The sequence below is a fragment of the Eulemur rufifrons genome, chromosome 27 (assembly GCF_041146395.1).
Source record: "Eulemur rufifrons isolate Redbay chromosome 27, OSU_ERuf_1, whole genome shotgun sequence".
Classification (NCBI taxonomy): Eukaryota; Metazoa; Chordata; class Mammalia; order Primates; family Lemuridae; genus Eulemur; species Eulemur rufifrons.
Window position 1 is genome coordinate 31,060,899 of NC_091009.1, and position 16,991 is coordinate 31,077,889.

The 16,991-nt window shown below is 53.2% G+C and overlaps 1 protein-coding gene across 3 annotated transcripts in view; it reads right to left on the bottom strand.

Annotated features, from left to right (window-relative positions):
- Positions 1-16,991, bottom strand: part of NAV1 (neuron navigator 1) — a 160,043-nt gene that overhangs the window by 72,763 nt on the left and 70,289 nt on the right. For all 3 annotated transcript variants that reach the window (XM_069459276.1, XM_069459277.1, XM_069459275.1), the window contains exons 4-5: positions 13,783-13,885; positions 8,465-8,830 (exon numbers count right to left, since the gene is read on the bottom strand). In XM_069459276.1, coding sequence (XP_069315377.1) covers positions 8,465-8,830; positions 13,783-13,885 — 469 coding nt within the window. The remainder of the gene's footprint in view (positions 1-8,464; positions 8,831-13,782; positions 13,886-16,991) is intronic.

Consider the following 16,991-nt stretch of genomic DNA (forward strand, 5'->3'; position numbering starts at 1 on the left):
ACAAGCATAAGCCCAGCAGCCCCTCTGGAATACCTGGCTTACTCCAACCTTTCTCCAGCCCTGTTGGGTTTGAACAGACACTGCGATCCAGATTAACCCTGCAAGGACCGAGGAGTGCTGCCCACTATTTTGTTTTAAGAATTAAGGGGTGTTTTAAGAGCCAGCAGCTCTCCAAAGCTACCCCTTCCCTCCCATCAGACCTCCACACCCTCCTTTCTCTTCTTCTTTCCTTCCTTTCTTCCTTCTTTATAATGGGTGGTGTCTGTGTCCCACCTATGTCCCCTCTGTGGTCACCGTTCCCGTGCACACCAATCGAGCACTACTGCAGGCACCTGTGGCTGAGCCTGAGGGATTTCTCTCAGCCTATACGCAGCAGGCTACAAATGCCAACTCAATGGCCCCCGGGAGTTGCTCTCAGCCAATAACAAGGGGGAGCTGAAAGATAAATATCCCAGCTTCCTTGTCCTCCGGGTGGGGTAACGCTGAGGTGTATTGCATGGCACCTCCCAGAAATCCGTAAGCCCCGGTTGCCCACATCAGTGACCTGCACGTGAACGTAGCCCGTGCTGGCTTCCTTCTCTTCCCAGACTCACCTCCCCACTCCCTACCTGTGCTTTCCGGAATCACCTGCCAAATAAACCACCTGCGCTCACATCCCTATCCCGAGGTCTGCTTCTGGGGATATCCAGCCCAAGACATTCTTCCTATACAAGAAACACGTTCGGACGAGGCATAGACAGCCCAGTTAGCCAGGTCATGATGGGAAAGGGGTCACTGCCACTGGGGTGATCCTGTGTGCAATTAGCTTAGCTGTTTGCACAACACCTGCTGTACTCAGCCCAGACCCCAAACCACAGATGGGCACCATTTGCCACATAGGAACATTGCATGAACAGGTAAAAATGGGTCAGGACAAATCCATCTTGCTTGGCAAACAACCTGGTTTGTTATCCTCCCAGGGAGGATCAGAAACGTCATTTTCAAGCATGAAGGTTAACACATACTTTTTCAAATATTGTTTTATCATTTAGAGCACGTGACCGCTGAGGGCCATCAACCTGCTAATATCTGTGGTCAAATGGCTAACTAACGATAGCTAGCATTTGTGGAGCACGTATGATACCTAAAGTAAGAGTATTAACTAATTTCATCCTCATATCAATCTTACAGAGCAGGCACCAACGCTCTCCAAGTTTTTCTGCTGAGGAAACTGAAGCAGCGGGAGGTGAAGGATTCATCCAAACTCACACAGCGAGGAAGAGGAAGAGACAGGATTCAAACCCGGGCAGTCTAGCTGGGAGCCCTCCCTCTAGACCACGCCAGTACTCTGCCAGTCTGTGGTATGCCTATGTCGCCAAGCCTGTCCTCAAAAGTCTGTTTATTTAACTGCATACCCCAGGACTAAACGAATATCAAGACAGTGTTAAAAAGCAAAACAAGATCATTCCGTACAACGTAAGGCCCAAATTCAATGTATTCAACTGCCAAGTTTAAGAAATCTTATTTTGATACCCTGACAACCCCTAATTAAGACAGAGGCCATTAGCTAAATGAACAGCACATTAAGATGAGATCAGAATGGTATACTACAGGGCCGAGCGCGGTGGCTCACGCCTGTTATCCTAGCACTCTGAGAGGCCGAGGTGGGAGGATCACTCGAGGTCAGGAGTTCAAGACCAGCCTGAGCAAGAGCGAGACCCCCCCCAACTAAAAAATAGAAAGAAATTATCTGGACAACTAAAAATATATAGAAAAAATTAGCCGGGCATGGTGGCACATGCCTGTAGTCCCAGCTACTCGGGAGGCCGGGAGTTTGAGGTTGCTATGAGCTAGGCTGATGCCACAGCACTCTAGCCCGGGCAACGGAGTGAGACTCTGTCTCAAAAAAAAAAGAATGGTATATTACAAACCAACAGCCCTTTATATTTTTCAGAGCACTCTTACCATTCTTTTCCACTCAATCCTCACAAAGCAAAAATGATTACCTTTTTACAAATGAACAAACCAAGACTCAGAGAGGTCAGGTGACTTGCTCAGTGCCACACAGCAAGCTAGAGGTGTGCTTAGGATTGAACTCCAGGTCCCACGGTTACCGGAGCGCTCCTTCCCCTGCACCACAGAGACGTATCGGCCAAGGCCATGTGTATGAATCTTCAGATCAGCACTGTAATTGTTAGATGTTACCCGCAGTGAGGCAGCAGCCATCGTCAACCATACACTGCCTCCTTTACTGTGGCCCCAGTGGGCACGCTACCTCCCTTTTACATCTGAAGTCCTTTAAGGGCAGAAACTGAGTTTCCTTCCTGAACTTGAATGTTGGGTCCTCTCCAAGATAGTCCCCAACTACTCTCTGCCCATGTCCTGTGTTCCATGAGCAAAAGCCAGGCCTGGTCCAGCTGCCCACCAGGTGGGATGTCTAAAGAACTGCCAGGAAACGGAGAGGACAAAGGCAGGAGAAATAGGAAGTGGGACGACTCTTCTGCTTGTCCATTCGAATCCAAAAGGGTCTCTTGTTCTTGTACAAGTCCTGCAAAGCCAGTGCCCACTGCAAGAGCATTCTCGTCAATGCAGGTGGTTGGGTCAGGTATCTGGAGGTCTGAGGGTTGAACATCAGCCAAGCTGGGGAGCAGGGAATGCGGCTCCTTCTCAGGAGGGTGGCTGCGGGGGCAGAGGCCCCGCCAGCAAGGCTGGACGTGTCTCTTTAAGGCCCGAGCTCACTGCCTCCAGGAGCCCAGAGCCAGCCTAAGAGAAGGCAGGGGCCTACAGTTTATTTTATTTGACATTTTTCAACATCAGGACACTTCAGAGCCAAGGAGGAAACGAATCCCATCTGTTCCTGAGCCCCCAAGCACAGTTCAAGAGGACAGGCAGGGGAGGGGAGAGGCAGGGGAGGGGAGGGGGGAGACGAGCACGTCCAGCCACACACGGAGGGCAGGGAACCACCTGAGGACAGACACGGGGTGTGGCACAGTCACCAAAGTCCTGCTGTCTCCCTAACACACACGCACGGAGCTCGCTCAAGATGGGGCCAGCGGACCCTGTCTGAGGCTCCGTGGCCCTCGGCACAGGCCGCTGGACAGCGGTCCTGCAGGGCTGCCAGCGCCACAGCTCCACTCGACGTGAGGGCGCCCCTGGCACTGCGGGACTTGGCAGCACTGCGCCACCCTGGCGCACAGGCTCCCGTCCATTACTGCCACGAAGCCCAGACACAGCCCAGCCGGACGGCCGTTTACGCAGACAGAAATGGGCGCACTGAGAGGGTCAGCCCACATTGAGGCAGGGCATGGAGGGCTTCCGACCCCCTTCCCCGACCCCCTTCCCCGCTGGGTGCCAGCCCCTGTCCCACTGCCTGGGTCCACCTCTGTGTGGGTGCCCAGCCCCGACTCCCCTCCCGCTACATTCCTGGATGCCAGGCATAGGAAGACAGATGGCTGTGAAACTTATCTTCTTATTTAGATTAAATTCCAGGCCTTCCTATTTTTAGAAAAACAAATTCCTTTTCTCTTTTCAAGTGGCAAAAATGTCCCGAGCTGTCATCTGGGACAGTCAGCAGCCAACTTGAAGCTGTCTGCAGTGTCATGGTTTGGATATTACCCTGGCGGGACTACTTCTAGTGTCAAGCAGGTGATCTGTCTAGGTGCCAAATTTTAAGAGGATCATGGACAACTCGAGAGCTTCCAGAGCCGGGTAACCAGGACCCTGAGGGGTTTGAAAAACTGGGTCATTTAAGAAAGTACTGAAATAAAGTGGGGACTTTTTTTTTTTTATCTAGCGATGAGAATATCTGAGCAATCATTAAGCACATGTTGAAATATTTGGATGAGGATTTACACTTATTCTGTTTTTCCCAGATGACAAATTTGAATCAATAAACAGAAGTTACAGTGAAGCAGATTTCAACTGAACATTTAGAAACTTTCTTATAACTTAATTCTATATGAAATGGAATAAGCTGTACCTATGCAGGCCAAGGATGAAAGATGGACTAGTCTAACATCACTGAGAAGTTTTAGAAAAAATGGTTTCCTGGGGAGGCAGAGATTCTGCACTGGTAGACCTGGGATGAGGCTTGGAATGTGTATTTTTTTTTTTTTAAAAAAGCCCCATCAGGCTGTGTGCAGTGGTGCACACCTGTAATCCCAGTACTTTGGGAGGCTGAGGCAGGAGGATCACTTGAGCCCAGGAGTTTGATGTTGCAGTGAGCTATGATCACACCACTGCACTCTAGCATGGGTGACAAAGCAAGACCGTGTCTCAAAAAAAAAAAAAAAAAAAAGCCCTATCAGCTATAAAACTCTTAGAAGACAATATAAAGGAAAAGCTGCATGATAGTGGATTTGGCGATGATTTCTTGGATATGACACCCAAAGCACAGGCAACGACAACAACAAAAATAGATAAATCTGAACTTCATCAAAATGAAAAGCTTTTGTGCATCAAAAGATACTATCAACAAAATTAAAAGGCAAACCCAAAGAATGGAAGAAAATATTTGCAAATCATGTATCTGATAAGGGGCTAATATCTGGGATATATAAAGAACTCCTACAACTCAACAAAAAAATAAACAACCCAATTAAAAAATGGGCAAAGGACTTAAATAGACATTTCTCTGAAGATATGCAAATGGCAAGTACATGAAGATGCTCAATATCACTAATCATTAGGGAAATCAAATCACAATGAGATACCACTCCACATCCATTAGAATGGCTATTGTTAAAAAAAAAAAACAAACAACAGAAAATAGTACATTTTGGCAAGGATGGGGAGAAATTAGAACCCTCGTGTATTGCTGGTAGAAATGTAAAATGGTGCAGCCACTGTGGGAAAACAGTATGGTGGTTCCTTAGAAAATTAAACCTAGAATACCGTATGATCCAGCAATTCCATTTCTAGGTACATGCTCAAAAGAATTAAAAGCAGGGACTTGAACAATATTTATATACCACTGTTCAGAGCAACATTATTGACAATAGCCAAAAGGTAGAAACAACCCATGAACAGATGAACGGATAAACAAAATGTGGCACATACACACAATGGAATATTACTCAACCTTAAAAAAGAATGAAATTCTGACACATGCTACAACATGGATGAACAGTGATGATACTATGCTAAGTCAAACAAGCCAGTCACAGAAGGACAAATACTGTATGATCCCACTTTTTGTTTGTGAGTTACCGAGAGTAGTCAAATTCATAGAGACAAAGAGTAGAATGGTGGTCGCCAGGGGCCAGAGGGAGGAGGAAAGCGAAGCTACTGTTTAATGGGTTTCAGTTTGGGTAGATGGCGAAGTTCTGCACATGGACGGCAGTGATGGTGACACACAGCGTGAATGTACTTCATGCCACCAAACTGTACACTTTGAAATGATTAACATAAAATGGTACGTTTTATGTTAGGTATATTTTACCATGATTTTAAAAAATAAATAATTTGGAAGGTATGTGGTTATTCTGGCAGCGATGAGGGTCACTTTCTTCATTCTAGTTTACTGACTTCAGTTGGATGAGTCTGCCTTCTCCAGTTTGTGGGTGGCAACCCAGGCAGGGGCCTGGTGTTTGCATGGAGCAGGGAGGGCTGACTTGCTGATTTGAGACTGAACAGTGGCTTGGGAAGACCCCAAGTGGACGATTCCTCTGCAGATAACTGAGAGCAGTGAGCGGTCTGAATCACTGTCATCTTTTACGGCTCACTCGGACAGCTTGTGGCCAACTATGTCGCCCAGTGGGGAAAGACCAGCTTCCCTCCTCTGCTGGCCCCACGCTGGGAGCGCCTGGGAGGTAGGAGAGTGAACGGCAGTGGTCCAAGGTTGATGGGTGGGTGGGGTGTCACCGTGTGGGTGAGGAGGGGAGCACAGAAGGCCGCCCCTATGGGGAATAGCCCTACCCATTTTATGACTACGAAAAACAATTTTTTAAGGAATAGGACATTTTCTAAATTATAAAATCTGGATGGAAACCACAGTTGGGGGTTGGGGAGGGACCAACGTGAGGCTGAGCAAGGACAGCTTGGGTTTGCATGTTCACTTACAGTGCTGCTGGAATCCAGGGTGCCCTGTTTCTAATTAAAATGACAACAACACTTAACCATGAAAACACATAATTGAGGAGTGACTGTTTACATTAAAATTACTGGGGATTAAAATTGATTCCCTTCAACTCTGACATTTAAGGATGGCTGCGTTTACAGTCCTGGTAGGGAAGTTAACAAAGTAAAGCGTTAAGGGTTACTGCTAACTGAAGACTGACCATTAAAAACCCACGTGAAATTATCTTGTAAACCAGCATCGCAGTTTACGGTAAGCTCTACTTTACGGATACTGTCACGCCAACAATTTATTCTATGTTCTCCATGCGAACTCCAGGCCTCCCTGGGCTTACAGCCGGGCCCGGGTGGGGTAAGGTGCAGAAGGGAAAGTTCTTATTCCTGCCAGCCTCAGTGAACTTGGATTATTTTTTAACTGTGCACACACACTGTCCAGAGAAAAGAGGATAAAAGAAAGGGTGACACAGAGTGGACAAAGGACATCTTTCCTGCTCTCCCTCAGCATTCCATGCCCCCACACCGTATTATCTATGTCCCTGGCACTGGCCAGCTGCTACTGGATCTGTCCTTGCTCCTGACTCTGAATGAGCGGCCTTCTGGTCAGACTACACACTGCCCGGGGGCAACGGTTGTGTCTCTCCATCAGTCTGGGACTCTAACAACAACAATAATAACAGCAACAGTAACAGAAACAATAGCTAATATTCAGTGAGCATTTACAATGAGCCAGGAACTGTTCTAAGCACTTTACATATATTAACCCATTTAATCCTCAGGCTGGCCTGAGATAGTTCTACTGTTATCTGCATTTTGCAGACAGACAAACGGAAGCCTGGGAGGTTAACTAACTTGCCCAGCCTCGGACAGCTGGTTAAGTGCCAGAAGTCCTGCCACCTTGCTCGGACTGGGACTTCTCCGAGGCGGGGGTCCTGTGCCTTCCAACACTTGGGGGATTTTCTGAGTCCTTCGCTCCACAGGGGTTGTGCCTCCCTCCGCTTTGACCAGCCACATCTCTCGGAGGGCAGGGACCCGACACTTGCTCAGAGATGCCTCCTGGGCAGAGGCTGTATGGCACAGCTCCTCAGACACCTGGGCTGTCCTTCCTGCCCGGCACAGGCCTCTGACCACAGAAGGAGACTTCTCTCCTGTCCCAACTCCCGGCTAGGGGATCTGGCGGAGCTGGAGCTGGCCTGAGAGCCCCTGGGACTCCGCAGGCAGTAAACAAGCCCATTCATGCGTCAGTTGTTTTGCTCCAGAGCAGCCTCATCAGCTGGACAGGCCCTGCCCAGATCCCTCCAAGTTTGTCCCCAGGGGCGGAGAACAGTGGATGGTCTGAAGCTTGGCTCTTGGTCCTTTCCAAGGAGAGGCTACTTCCCACTCCCTTGAAGTCTGAGATTTTTACTGGGAAGAGGCAGTCCCTAGTAGGAGACTTTAAGTCCCTGAGAAGGAGGGAAACGGTGCGGCTGCTACTTGTGTGGTCCCTTGGGGGGTGGGGGGGCAGGGAGGAGTGAGTCCCAGTAAACCAACAAGGAAGAGTGGAAAGTGGTGGTCAGCCCAGAGATGGCCCAGAGAAGCTTCCAGAGCCATTGCAGCAGTCTGGTTTCAGGGCTTGGAACAGTTGGCCAGGACCCCTAAGCCCAGCACTTTCCCATCCTTTGCCCTCCTCGCTTTGCAGACTGTCACCTCTGTCCAAGTTGTGTCCACAGGCCCAACCCTGTCAATTAAGGCAGCAAAAGAAAAGAAGATGAGGGTCCCTGTAGGGCAAAGGGCAGGAAAGAAGGGTTTGACAGACGAGGGTAGGGCTTGGGGGGTTGCATTATCGGTAGAAGGTTTGCGGAGGAAGAAACCCAACGAGACTGAGGGCCATGGGGTAGGGTAGAGGACAAGGAGGCTGGGAACCCCTGGCAAAGGAGGTGACATCCTGCTACCACTTTCTGTTTGGCCAGGGCTCTCACCCACTTGCTCTCATTTTCTCTCCTTAGCAGGTAGGCAGATGTGGCATTATTATCTTTTGCAAATACGGAAGCAGATTAGGTTGTCCAGACTCCGGACCCAGGGCACAGCATAGCTGCGACTAAAATGGTGTTCCAGGGCTCTTTGGCCAATTCTTTTGGAAGCAAAAAACCAGAGGAGGGTGGGGCATACCATAGAATGACAGCCACAGGGACCAATGAGAGGGAGGTGCCTTCATTAGCCAACCAACTCCTCAGGTGTAGGCCCCGCCCACCACGCCCCACATGGAGTTTCAGCGGCAGTCACAACCTGTACACAAAGCCTTACGCAGATCCATTTTGTCACAGCACAAAACTCTTGTTGGGGACTCCACTCCACTTGCAAGACATCCCCTCCTACTGGTCTCCCTGTCCTCCCCCCCATCCGGCTCAGCTGTCCAAGGAGCCCCTGCGCCTACCCGGTGGTGATGTCGTCGTCCTCGGTCATCGTCTTGCCCATGAGGTCGCTGTCGCTCATGTAGCCGGACTTGAGGTCCACCTCGTCCGAGTCCAGGGACTCGACCAGCTCCAGGCGCGACACGTGGCTGAGCTTGCTGGGGCTGCGCATGGGCATGGTGTGCGAGTAGTGGGCGCGCTCCCCGTGCATGTACCAGGCGGGCGGCCCCTCCGAGCGGCAGCTCCCGCCCACGGAGGGCGCATCCCCGGCCTGCAGCCGCGGGCTGGACTGGCCGTAGCGCCAGGACAGAGGGGACGAGCGGTTGGAGAGGCTGGACACGCTGCGAGGGTTGGCATCGTCGCTGTCGTAGCAGGTCATCTCCAGGGAGCTGGGCAGGGAGCGGAGGGCACTGGGTTAGTCCTCGGCACAGCCACTCTGTGCCCTGTCCCCTCACACTGCGCCCAGCAATGCCTTCCCCCCCCACACGCCCTCCCCCTTCCTCCCCACCTGCCCAAGGCCCACCTCCTCCATAAGGCCTCTGTGCCTTACCCTTGTTTTATGTTATCTCAGGCTGTCAAAGGAAAATGATTTTAAGTGGCTAGAGAAGCCATCCAGTTAAGAGTCCAGATTGTGTAATATGACCTGGGTTTGAATTCTTTTTTGCCATTTATTAGTAAGTGAGCAGGAGGAAAGGAATTAACCTTACTAAGCCTCTATGTCCTCATCTGTAAAATGGGGAAAACAGCATAATAGCTACTTCCTAGAGCATGAGGACCACATACATACAGATCTAACACAGTGTCTGCTACACAGAAGGTGGTCCCTAAATGGGAAGGGGTCAATGACACCTCTTAGGGGACGTGGGAGAGACTGGTCACCTGAGCTTAGAAGGCCTGGAGCATTCTTTTGGTTCCGGTGTGTCCACCACCTCTTTTCTATTATGGGCTCGGGGCTGGCTGATTCCCCAGCACCAGCTACAGGAAAGCCCAGAGTGGGCTGCGGAAGGTACGGAAAAGGCTTTGGGAACCTAAGATGTGTGGCAGGTCCCCAGTGAGAGCAGAACTAGCCACAGGCCTGGGGCAGCAGGGGAAGAAACAGAGCCTCTCTAGGGAACAGGAGCAGCCTTAACTGGACAGAGTAGGGACACAGGGACATGGGTACAGGGCTGGAGCAGGAAGTTGGGGATCCCAAGCCCCAGGCCCTGCTAGGCCAGGCCAAGAGGGCGACACCCAGGTTAGTGCTAGATGGCCGAGGCTGGCGGAGCCTGGGGGTCTGGGGAAGGGGATGGGGCCAGGGTGGCTGCAGAGAGGAAATGCAGCCAGGGCCGGGTTGGAGGGGCGGCCTGGACTTGCGTTCAGGCTGAGAGCGGTAACTCCACCCAGCCCGGCAGTGGGGCCAGCCCAGACCAACCCGAGGAGTCTCCACTGCTTGGCCTAACTACAGCCGGACAGGGCTGAGTCAATGACATGGGGTCTGGGGGCCAATGAAGCTGAGCAGCCGAGGCCGTCTGTGGCCACTCGAGTTACGTGAGGCAAAGCGACCTTTGCCCTGTGAACACAGCCGTTTCTTCGTCACTCTAGGGGTGGGATGGGAGCAGGACATTGATTTTTCTATTCTTGTTTCTGTAAAGTTCCTTGAAAAAAAGAAAAATTTTCAAAGTTGTCTTTATCAGACCTGAGAAAACAAGGTTTCATTTTTGGATCAACAGAACTGAAGACAGCCCATGGCCCTTGAACCAGAGCATGGCGGGGCCCTGGCAGTCGTCCTTGGGCAAGCAGGGCAGGGCTGGCCAGGGCAGCTAGTGACCGCTGCTTCTGACCCCCCTGGGGCTTCCCGACCGGGTCCACGCCCAGCTTGTCCCCCCATTGGGATCCCTCAGTGTTCTGCAGCTCTGCCTCAGACTCTGTCTCGTCACCGTGGACCCAGATGGACAATGCAAGCTCCCTGAAGGCAGAGTCTGTGCTCACAGTGTGACCCCGGCTGCCATGCTCACCACTGTGTCTCTGCACTTGGCACGGGGACTGGCGTGTGGCTGGTGCTCAGGAATGAATCCCGGCGGGTGCTTTGGGAAGCTGAAGTGGGAGGATCGCTTGGGCCCAGGAGCTCGAGGCCAGCCTGGGCAACATAGTGAGACCCTGTCTCTACAAAAAGTTTAAAAATTAGCCAGGCGTGGTAATGGGCATGCCTGCAGTCCAGCTAGTCCAGCTACTCGGGAGGCTGAGGTGGGAGGATCACTTGAGCACAGGAGTTCAAGGCTGCAGTGAGCTGTGCTCACCCCACAGCACTCCAGCCGGGGTGACAAAGACAGACCCTGTCTCAAAAAAAACCAAAACGATGGACGTGCACTCATGTACACCAGCGTGGAAGCCTGAGGGCTGCATTGAGCATCGGGTCCCTCAGTTCTGTTCCCGGCCTGCCCCGTTTAGCTCTCTGCACTGACTGCCTCTTCCCTCACTTCATGGCTCTTTGTTTAATCCCTGAACACATTCTAGACATCTCTAGACCTACTACGGTGGTGGGGAGGATTCTGGCTCAGATCCTCGGTTCTTGACTTCCAGCCCTGCACCCCCCCCTCCAGCTTCCTCTCTCTGGGGTGACAGAGTTTCATTTCCCGCCAGTTGCGCCTCTGACCCGCACTCCCCTCGCCGGGGGAGATGAACCCGGAGAAATAGAGAAGCAGCACAGGAGTAAGGGTTTCTGAGCAGGAATCGAATCGAGAGTCATCCTGTGAGTTCCTGGGTGAAAACAGCCTCGCTGGAAGCACTCGCTGGACTGCCAGCTCCCCACGGGGAAAGCCCGTGTTTGCTCTGCAGGGCCGGGGCCCGGTGCTGTGCCTGGCACGCGGCTGGCACACTCTGAGCATGCCGAGTGCAGAACCCGCCCTAATTAGCCTGAGAGACTCCAGCACGTGCCTCCCTCTCCCCAGCCTCAGTTGCTCCTTCTCTAACCCAGGGAATGTGCATACATCCGGCCCACTCCCAGGGCCGAGGGAAGGGCTCATGGATGGAAACCCCTTTAGAAAGTAAGAGGCTGGGCGCGGTGGCTCATGCCTGTCCTTCTAGCACTATGGGAGGCTGAGGCAGGAGGATTGCTTGAGGCCAGGAGTTTGCTGAAACCAGCCTGAGCAACACAGCGAGACTCCATCTTTACAAAAAATAGAAAAACCAGCCAGGCGTGGTGGCTCGAGCTTGTGGTCCCAGCTACTGGGAGGCTGAGGCAGGAGGATCGCTTGAGGCCAGGAGTTTGAGGTTGCTGTGAGCTAGGCTGATGCCACAGCACTCTAGCCTGGGCAACAGAGTAAGACCCTGTCTCAAAAAAAGAAAAGAAAAGAGCTATAAAAAGTGAGGGAATCATTGTTTTGTTTTGGCTATCGAAGTGTGGAACGGGAAGAATATAAACCGAAGCCTAAGAGAGGAAGTGGCTGTGGGTCCACAGTAAACAGAAAACCAGCTTCAGGGCTCTTGGTTCCCTTCCCATAAAGGAGACAGAAGCCAGAGGCCCGAGGCTCTACCCTCAAACCAGTCCGCTTTAGCAAAAGGCCCTGGGCCTGCCCTTCCCCTCCAGAAGCAGATAACAACAGCACCTGTCCAGGGTCAAGCTTTTACGCTTAGTGGGGGCTGAGGGCTGGAGCCCAGAGTTATTGGCACCAGGGGGCTGGAGCTGCTACCTCTGCCCTTCCCCTGTGACTGACTCATCTGGGGTGTGACCCTCTCAGCAACTAAGCACTTTCTGGCTTCTTTGGCGTGATACTGACGGGTGACCTGGCGCTGAGAGATGTTCCAGCAACTTCCCTGGATGGGGGCAAGAAGGTGTTTAAGATTTCACTCAGGGGGGTGGGGAAAAAAATATGAAACTGTTGTTTTAAAAAAAAAGAAAAAAAGAAAAAAAAAACAGAAATAAAAAAAAAATTACTTGAGAAAAAAAAAAAAGATTTCACTCACTGGGTCCCTAAACTGGTGAGCCAAGCTGGGCAAGACCCCGCTCCGCTTAGGGTTCCCACTCAGGGCTGTGAGGGATGGAGGTGGGGGACAGATGGAAGGGGGCCTGCGCCCCACCATTCACTTTTCTTCTCGAATCTCCTGATCCCCTCCCTTTCAGTAGTCAGGGTTCCCCTGGCCTGAGAGATATAACCCCAGAGAGAAGCTTTGACTTGTCTTGTCATTTAAAACAGTCCAGATGGCTGGGAGTAAAGGGCTGGGCTGGGGCATGGGAGGGGTGTGGGAGCAGTGCAGGGGCGGAGAAGGATGGTCCGAATAGGAAGAACTAGAGCCAGTGGACGAAAGCTGCCGGAGACCAAGTTCCACACCATAGTCACCGCAGTCCCACAGTGCACTGGGATGCTTGGAAGGTAATGAGTTCTCTGTCACTGGGAGGTATGTAAATGTGTCTGGATACAACTTGGTCTGGCCACACACTGGGCTAAGAAAAGCCCTTTTCCATTGCCCCTATGTCCCAACTTCGCTCTCAACTTTCCAACCCCAGGACGTGGGAAGGAATCCACTTCCAGTCCAACTGGGGGGGCTTCCTCTCCCTCGCACAGCCTTCCTGCTCCACACCCCCCCTGATTTCCCAATCCTGGCTGTCTGCTCTCCCTCCTCCTGTCCCCGGAGCTTAGCCCAGCCCTCTGCCCCCCTGGAGCTGACAGCATGAGCTCATCTGGGCAGCCCCAGGAGCCAGCCGGGGAAATTCTGAGTCACGGCAGAGGCTGCGGCCAGGACGCTGCTGCAGGGAGAGGTGCCGTGGGAGGGGCGAGCGCCCCCCGCAGCTGGAGGCTGTGAGAGCTCTGTAAGGCCTGGGTTAGAGGGACCCAGGGCGTGGGGCCGGGGTGACACGGTGTGGGCCCTGCTGAGCACCCAGGCTTCCCCCAGTGGCTGCCAGGAAAGGCCAGAGGGCACCTAACTGACGGAGTGAAGAGATCCAGGTGTCGGGAAAGGCAGCGAGTCTGGAATCCCAGAACAAGGGAAACTTTGCAACAGGAGCAGAGCATTTGGTAAAACCGCTACTGGCAGATGAGGAGACTGAGGTCTAAGGAGGGACAGTGAGTACCAGAGATCACACGCTGAGCTGTGTGACAGCTCCGGCTTCACCCCCTCTGCTGGTGACTTTCAAACTGCTTTGCTTAAATGAAACTGAACGTTCAACACAGCAGACATAAAGCAGAGCCGGGCTGCTTTTGTCGAGATGACTGGATTCTCCCTCCCTTCAGCGGCTCTGTGGGGCTCGGACAACCTGTGCGCACAGCAGGCCACCCAAGACCTGACGTGCCCAAGCAGAGGTGCGGAGGATGGGGGAGAGGACAAGGAGAGCAGAGGGCAGGACCCCTCTGCAGCTCGAGCTTACCTGTGAGTCACCTGGGACCCCCGCAGGCTGGACATGGTCTCTTCCAGGTTCTGTCGAAGATCCAGGACATTCTGCACTGTCCTCTTTCTCTGGGACTCTGGGTCTGGAGGGGGAGAAGGGAGAGCCGGATGAGTGGACAGGACTAGGGGTCAGCAAAGTGGAGACTGACCACATCCCCAGGAGGCCGGTTCCCTGGGCACAGCAGTCACCTCTCTCCTCCCTTCCCCAAAGACGACCAGCAGAGTGGGCCTCCCAAAGGCCCTGGACACGAGCCCTTGAGCCCTTGAAGCCCAGACCCTGGCAGGGGGCCACAGGCATGGCCTTCTGTGTCTATGAGCTCCTCTCAGACCCTCAGAGAACTGCCTCTGGCCCTGGCTCTGTCCCGCGGAGGCCCTGCTTCTCACAGCGGCGGTCACGGGCAAGCTTCCTCCTGGCAGAGATCAGCTGGAACATCTGCCTGAAACCCCCTCGCCTGTGGCGTGCGGGTCAGTGTTGAACAACTGGCTCCCGACACCCTGCTGTGTAGTGTTGGCCAATTTCTGTGGTGTAAATACTCCCACCATGGCCACGTTCAATCTACCAACATGATGTCACTGGCCACAAATTTAGGAAGAGAGGCTAACTTGGCTCTGAGGAGCTGATACGAGCTGGCTTCAGCTTAGTCGAGCCCCAGGCGCCGACTGGTAACAGCTGACTGCCCTCTGGGGTCAGGGAAGACAGTTCAGATACGGCCCCCAGACGGTGAGGGGGCTGGTGGGGAGGAGGAGGGGATGGGTGACACTTTTTGGAGCCAGGACTGAGCTCCAGGCAGTTCCCGCACAAGCAGTGTGGTCCCCAGCGAGGAGGGTGCGTGGCTGTGGCCCCATCCTCGGACTCCTAAGTGACCAGGGGTCGCTTCATTCAACCCCGGTTTCCAGGCAGGGTGATACTAGCCCGCACAGGTGAGAATCGCCAGCGGCAAACAGAAGCTTCCCACCTCCTTTCCAGGGTGCACATGACGTCCCAACGACCGAGTGGTGCCTGAGCAGGAAGGAACTCGAAGAACTTTCTCCTTCCTTCCTTCAATCCACCCGATAAGTTTTCATCAAGCACACACTCTGTGTCGGGCCCCACGCTGGGCCCTGAGGACAGTGCAATGAAGAGGCCCTGCCCCGTGGCTTATCTTTCACCTTGGGCCCTACAGTCACCGAATGGAGCCAAATCCCCCAGCGCCACCCTGAAGGACCATCTGCAGGAGAGAGTCAGGGACCCACAAAAAGACGACGGTGAAACGACAGAGAAACCCCAAGAATTGCGGCTCTGCAGGCTGCTTCCACCCCCCCATCCCCAAGCCCTCTGCTTCAAGCCACACCGCCCCCTCCGCCCCTCCACACAGACTCAGCAGGAGTATGAGGCTCTCTTAGCTGCCAAAGGGAACATTTCTGAATCCCTTCAAGGGTATTTTTTTCCCCAAGACTGAGCTCCGCGGCTGGCAGGCAGCTGCGGGATTGTCTTGTCGGCAGAGGAGAGGCTGGGCGGGGCGGGCAGGGAACAGGCTGCGCTGGGCTCTCCGGGGCCTTTGGGCACCTTCTCTGAGAACCAGCTCCACGCCCAGGCCCAGCCATCTCTCCTGTCCCCTCCCCCCTCTCATGGTCAGCGCCCTGTATGCCCAGGCTCCGTGCTGGTGGCAAGGAGCAGTGATAAATGGCAGGCGTCCGTGCCAGTGGCCTGAGCTCTGGCTCCAACCCTGGCATCGCTTTTGTGGCTGCCAAGGCCTATTTATCCTGGCCTAGTGTCACCTTGTAAGTTGTTCCGTGGCTTTAACTGATGGCTCGGCGTGGAACACAGACACGGTCAGAAAGTGACTATGTACACTTTAAAGTGTGGTTCTAAAATGCCTATGTGGGGACCAAGCGCATGGTGCCAAGGTGTGGGTTTCTGGGCCAGGGTGATGCTTTCTCTGGGTTTGGCAGCAATGAGGGACAGGCGTATCCATCTCCAAGGGGTGCATGTTCCCAAGGAGGAAGGTGACCAAGAGTAACTCAGAGCTTTCTGTGTGTGCCAGAACTTTGCACACAGCCTCTACCTGAATCCTTACGACATTTCTAGGAGATCTGTGCTACTGTCCCATTTTACAGATGAGAAAACCGAGAAACAAGTAAATTGCCCAAGGTCACATGTCCAGTGTGTAGCACAGGCAGAGCTGAGCCCAGGAAGAAACTCGTATTTATTTGGCCGTATCACGAGCATCAAGCACAGTAACCGTGCACAGAAGGTGTCTAATGAACACCTTAAGAATGGATGAACGCTGCCACAACTTTTAAAATTTCAAAGAATACATTTCAAAAGTGGATGGATACATGTTGCATAAGGAAAATGTCCTTTGTTTTGTTTTTAAAAGAAAAATGTTGAAGCCACACGGTAGCCGGCCTCAGGAGGGTCACTCTGCATTCCCTAATGATCCGGGCCCTGGGGACACACAGCAGGGTGGTAGGGACCTAGACCTGAATGCCCCAGTAGTGACAAAGAAAGAGACGCTTTGCTACTTCTCAGGACACCAGTCACAGTGCTCTCTTTCCCAGTATCTCCTCCTTCAAACACCTGCACCCTGGCCCCTCCCTCATTCCCGTCAGCAGAGTGTGGCAGGATGACCTCACAGTCTGCTAGACTGGCCAAAAGTTGGAGCCACAGGGTCCTTGGAAGTGACTCAATCCATCCCTGTCACTGGAGAGATGGGAGGCTGAGGTCCAGGGAGGGGTGACTCGCTGGAGATCGCAGAGAGATGCTAACGGAAGGACATCTCGCTCCAGGCAGCTTCCCCACAGGTGCGGGTTGGGGGCACGCAGGGGCGGAGCGTAGGACAGAGCTTGGTCTGCTGGGGGTGGCCAGGATTGGTCTCAGCTCTAAGGTGGAGATGGGTCCTGCAGAGGCTACATCCTAAAGCGCCCTCTGTGCCCCAGCAGTGTCCCCTGGTGGCCATCTTGGGTATGTCACTCTGCTTCTCCAAGGCTCAGCAGGGCGGGTCTGGTGGGTGGGGGCTCCTGAGAAGCCTGGGTGTCCTCCACATCCTTGGGTGACAGACACATTCCTGGGGGTGTGCAGCCGCAGCCCCAGGCCAAGAAGACTTAATGCATATGAAGGGAAGCCCCTGGAGCTGCAGGGGCTGCAGACACTGCCCAGGTTGGGGGGGGGGGGGGGAGCAATTTGACATTCACACCCATGACCCTGAA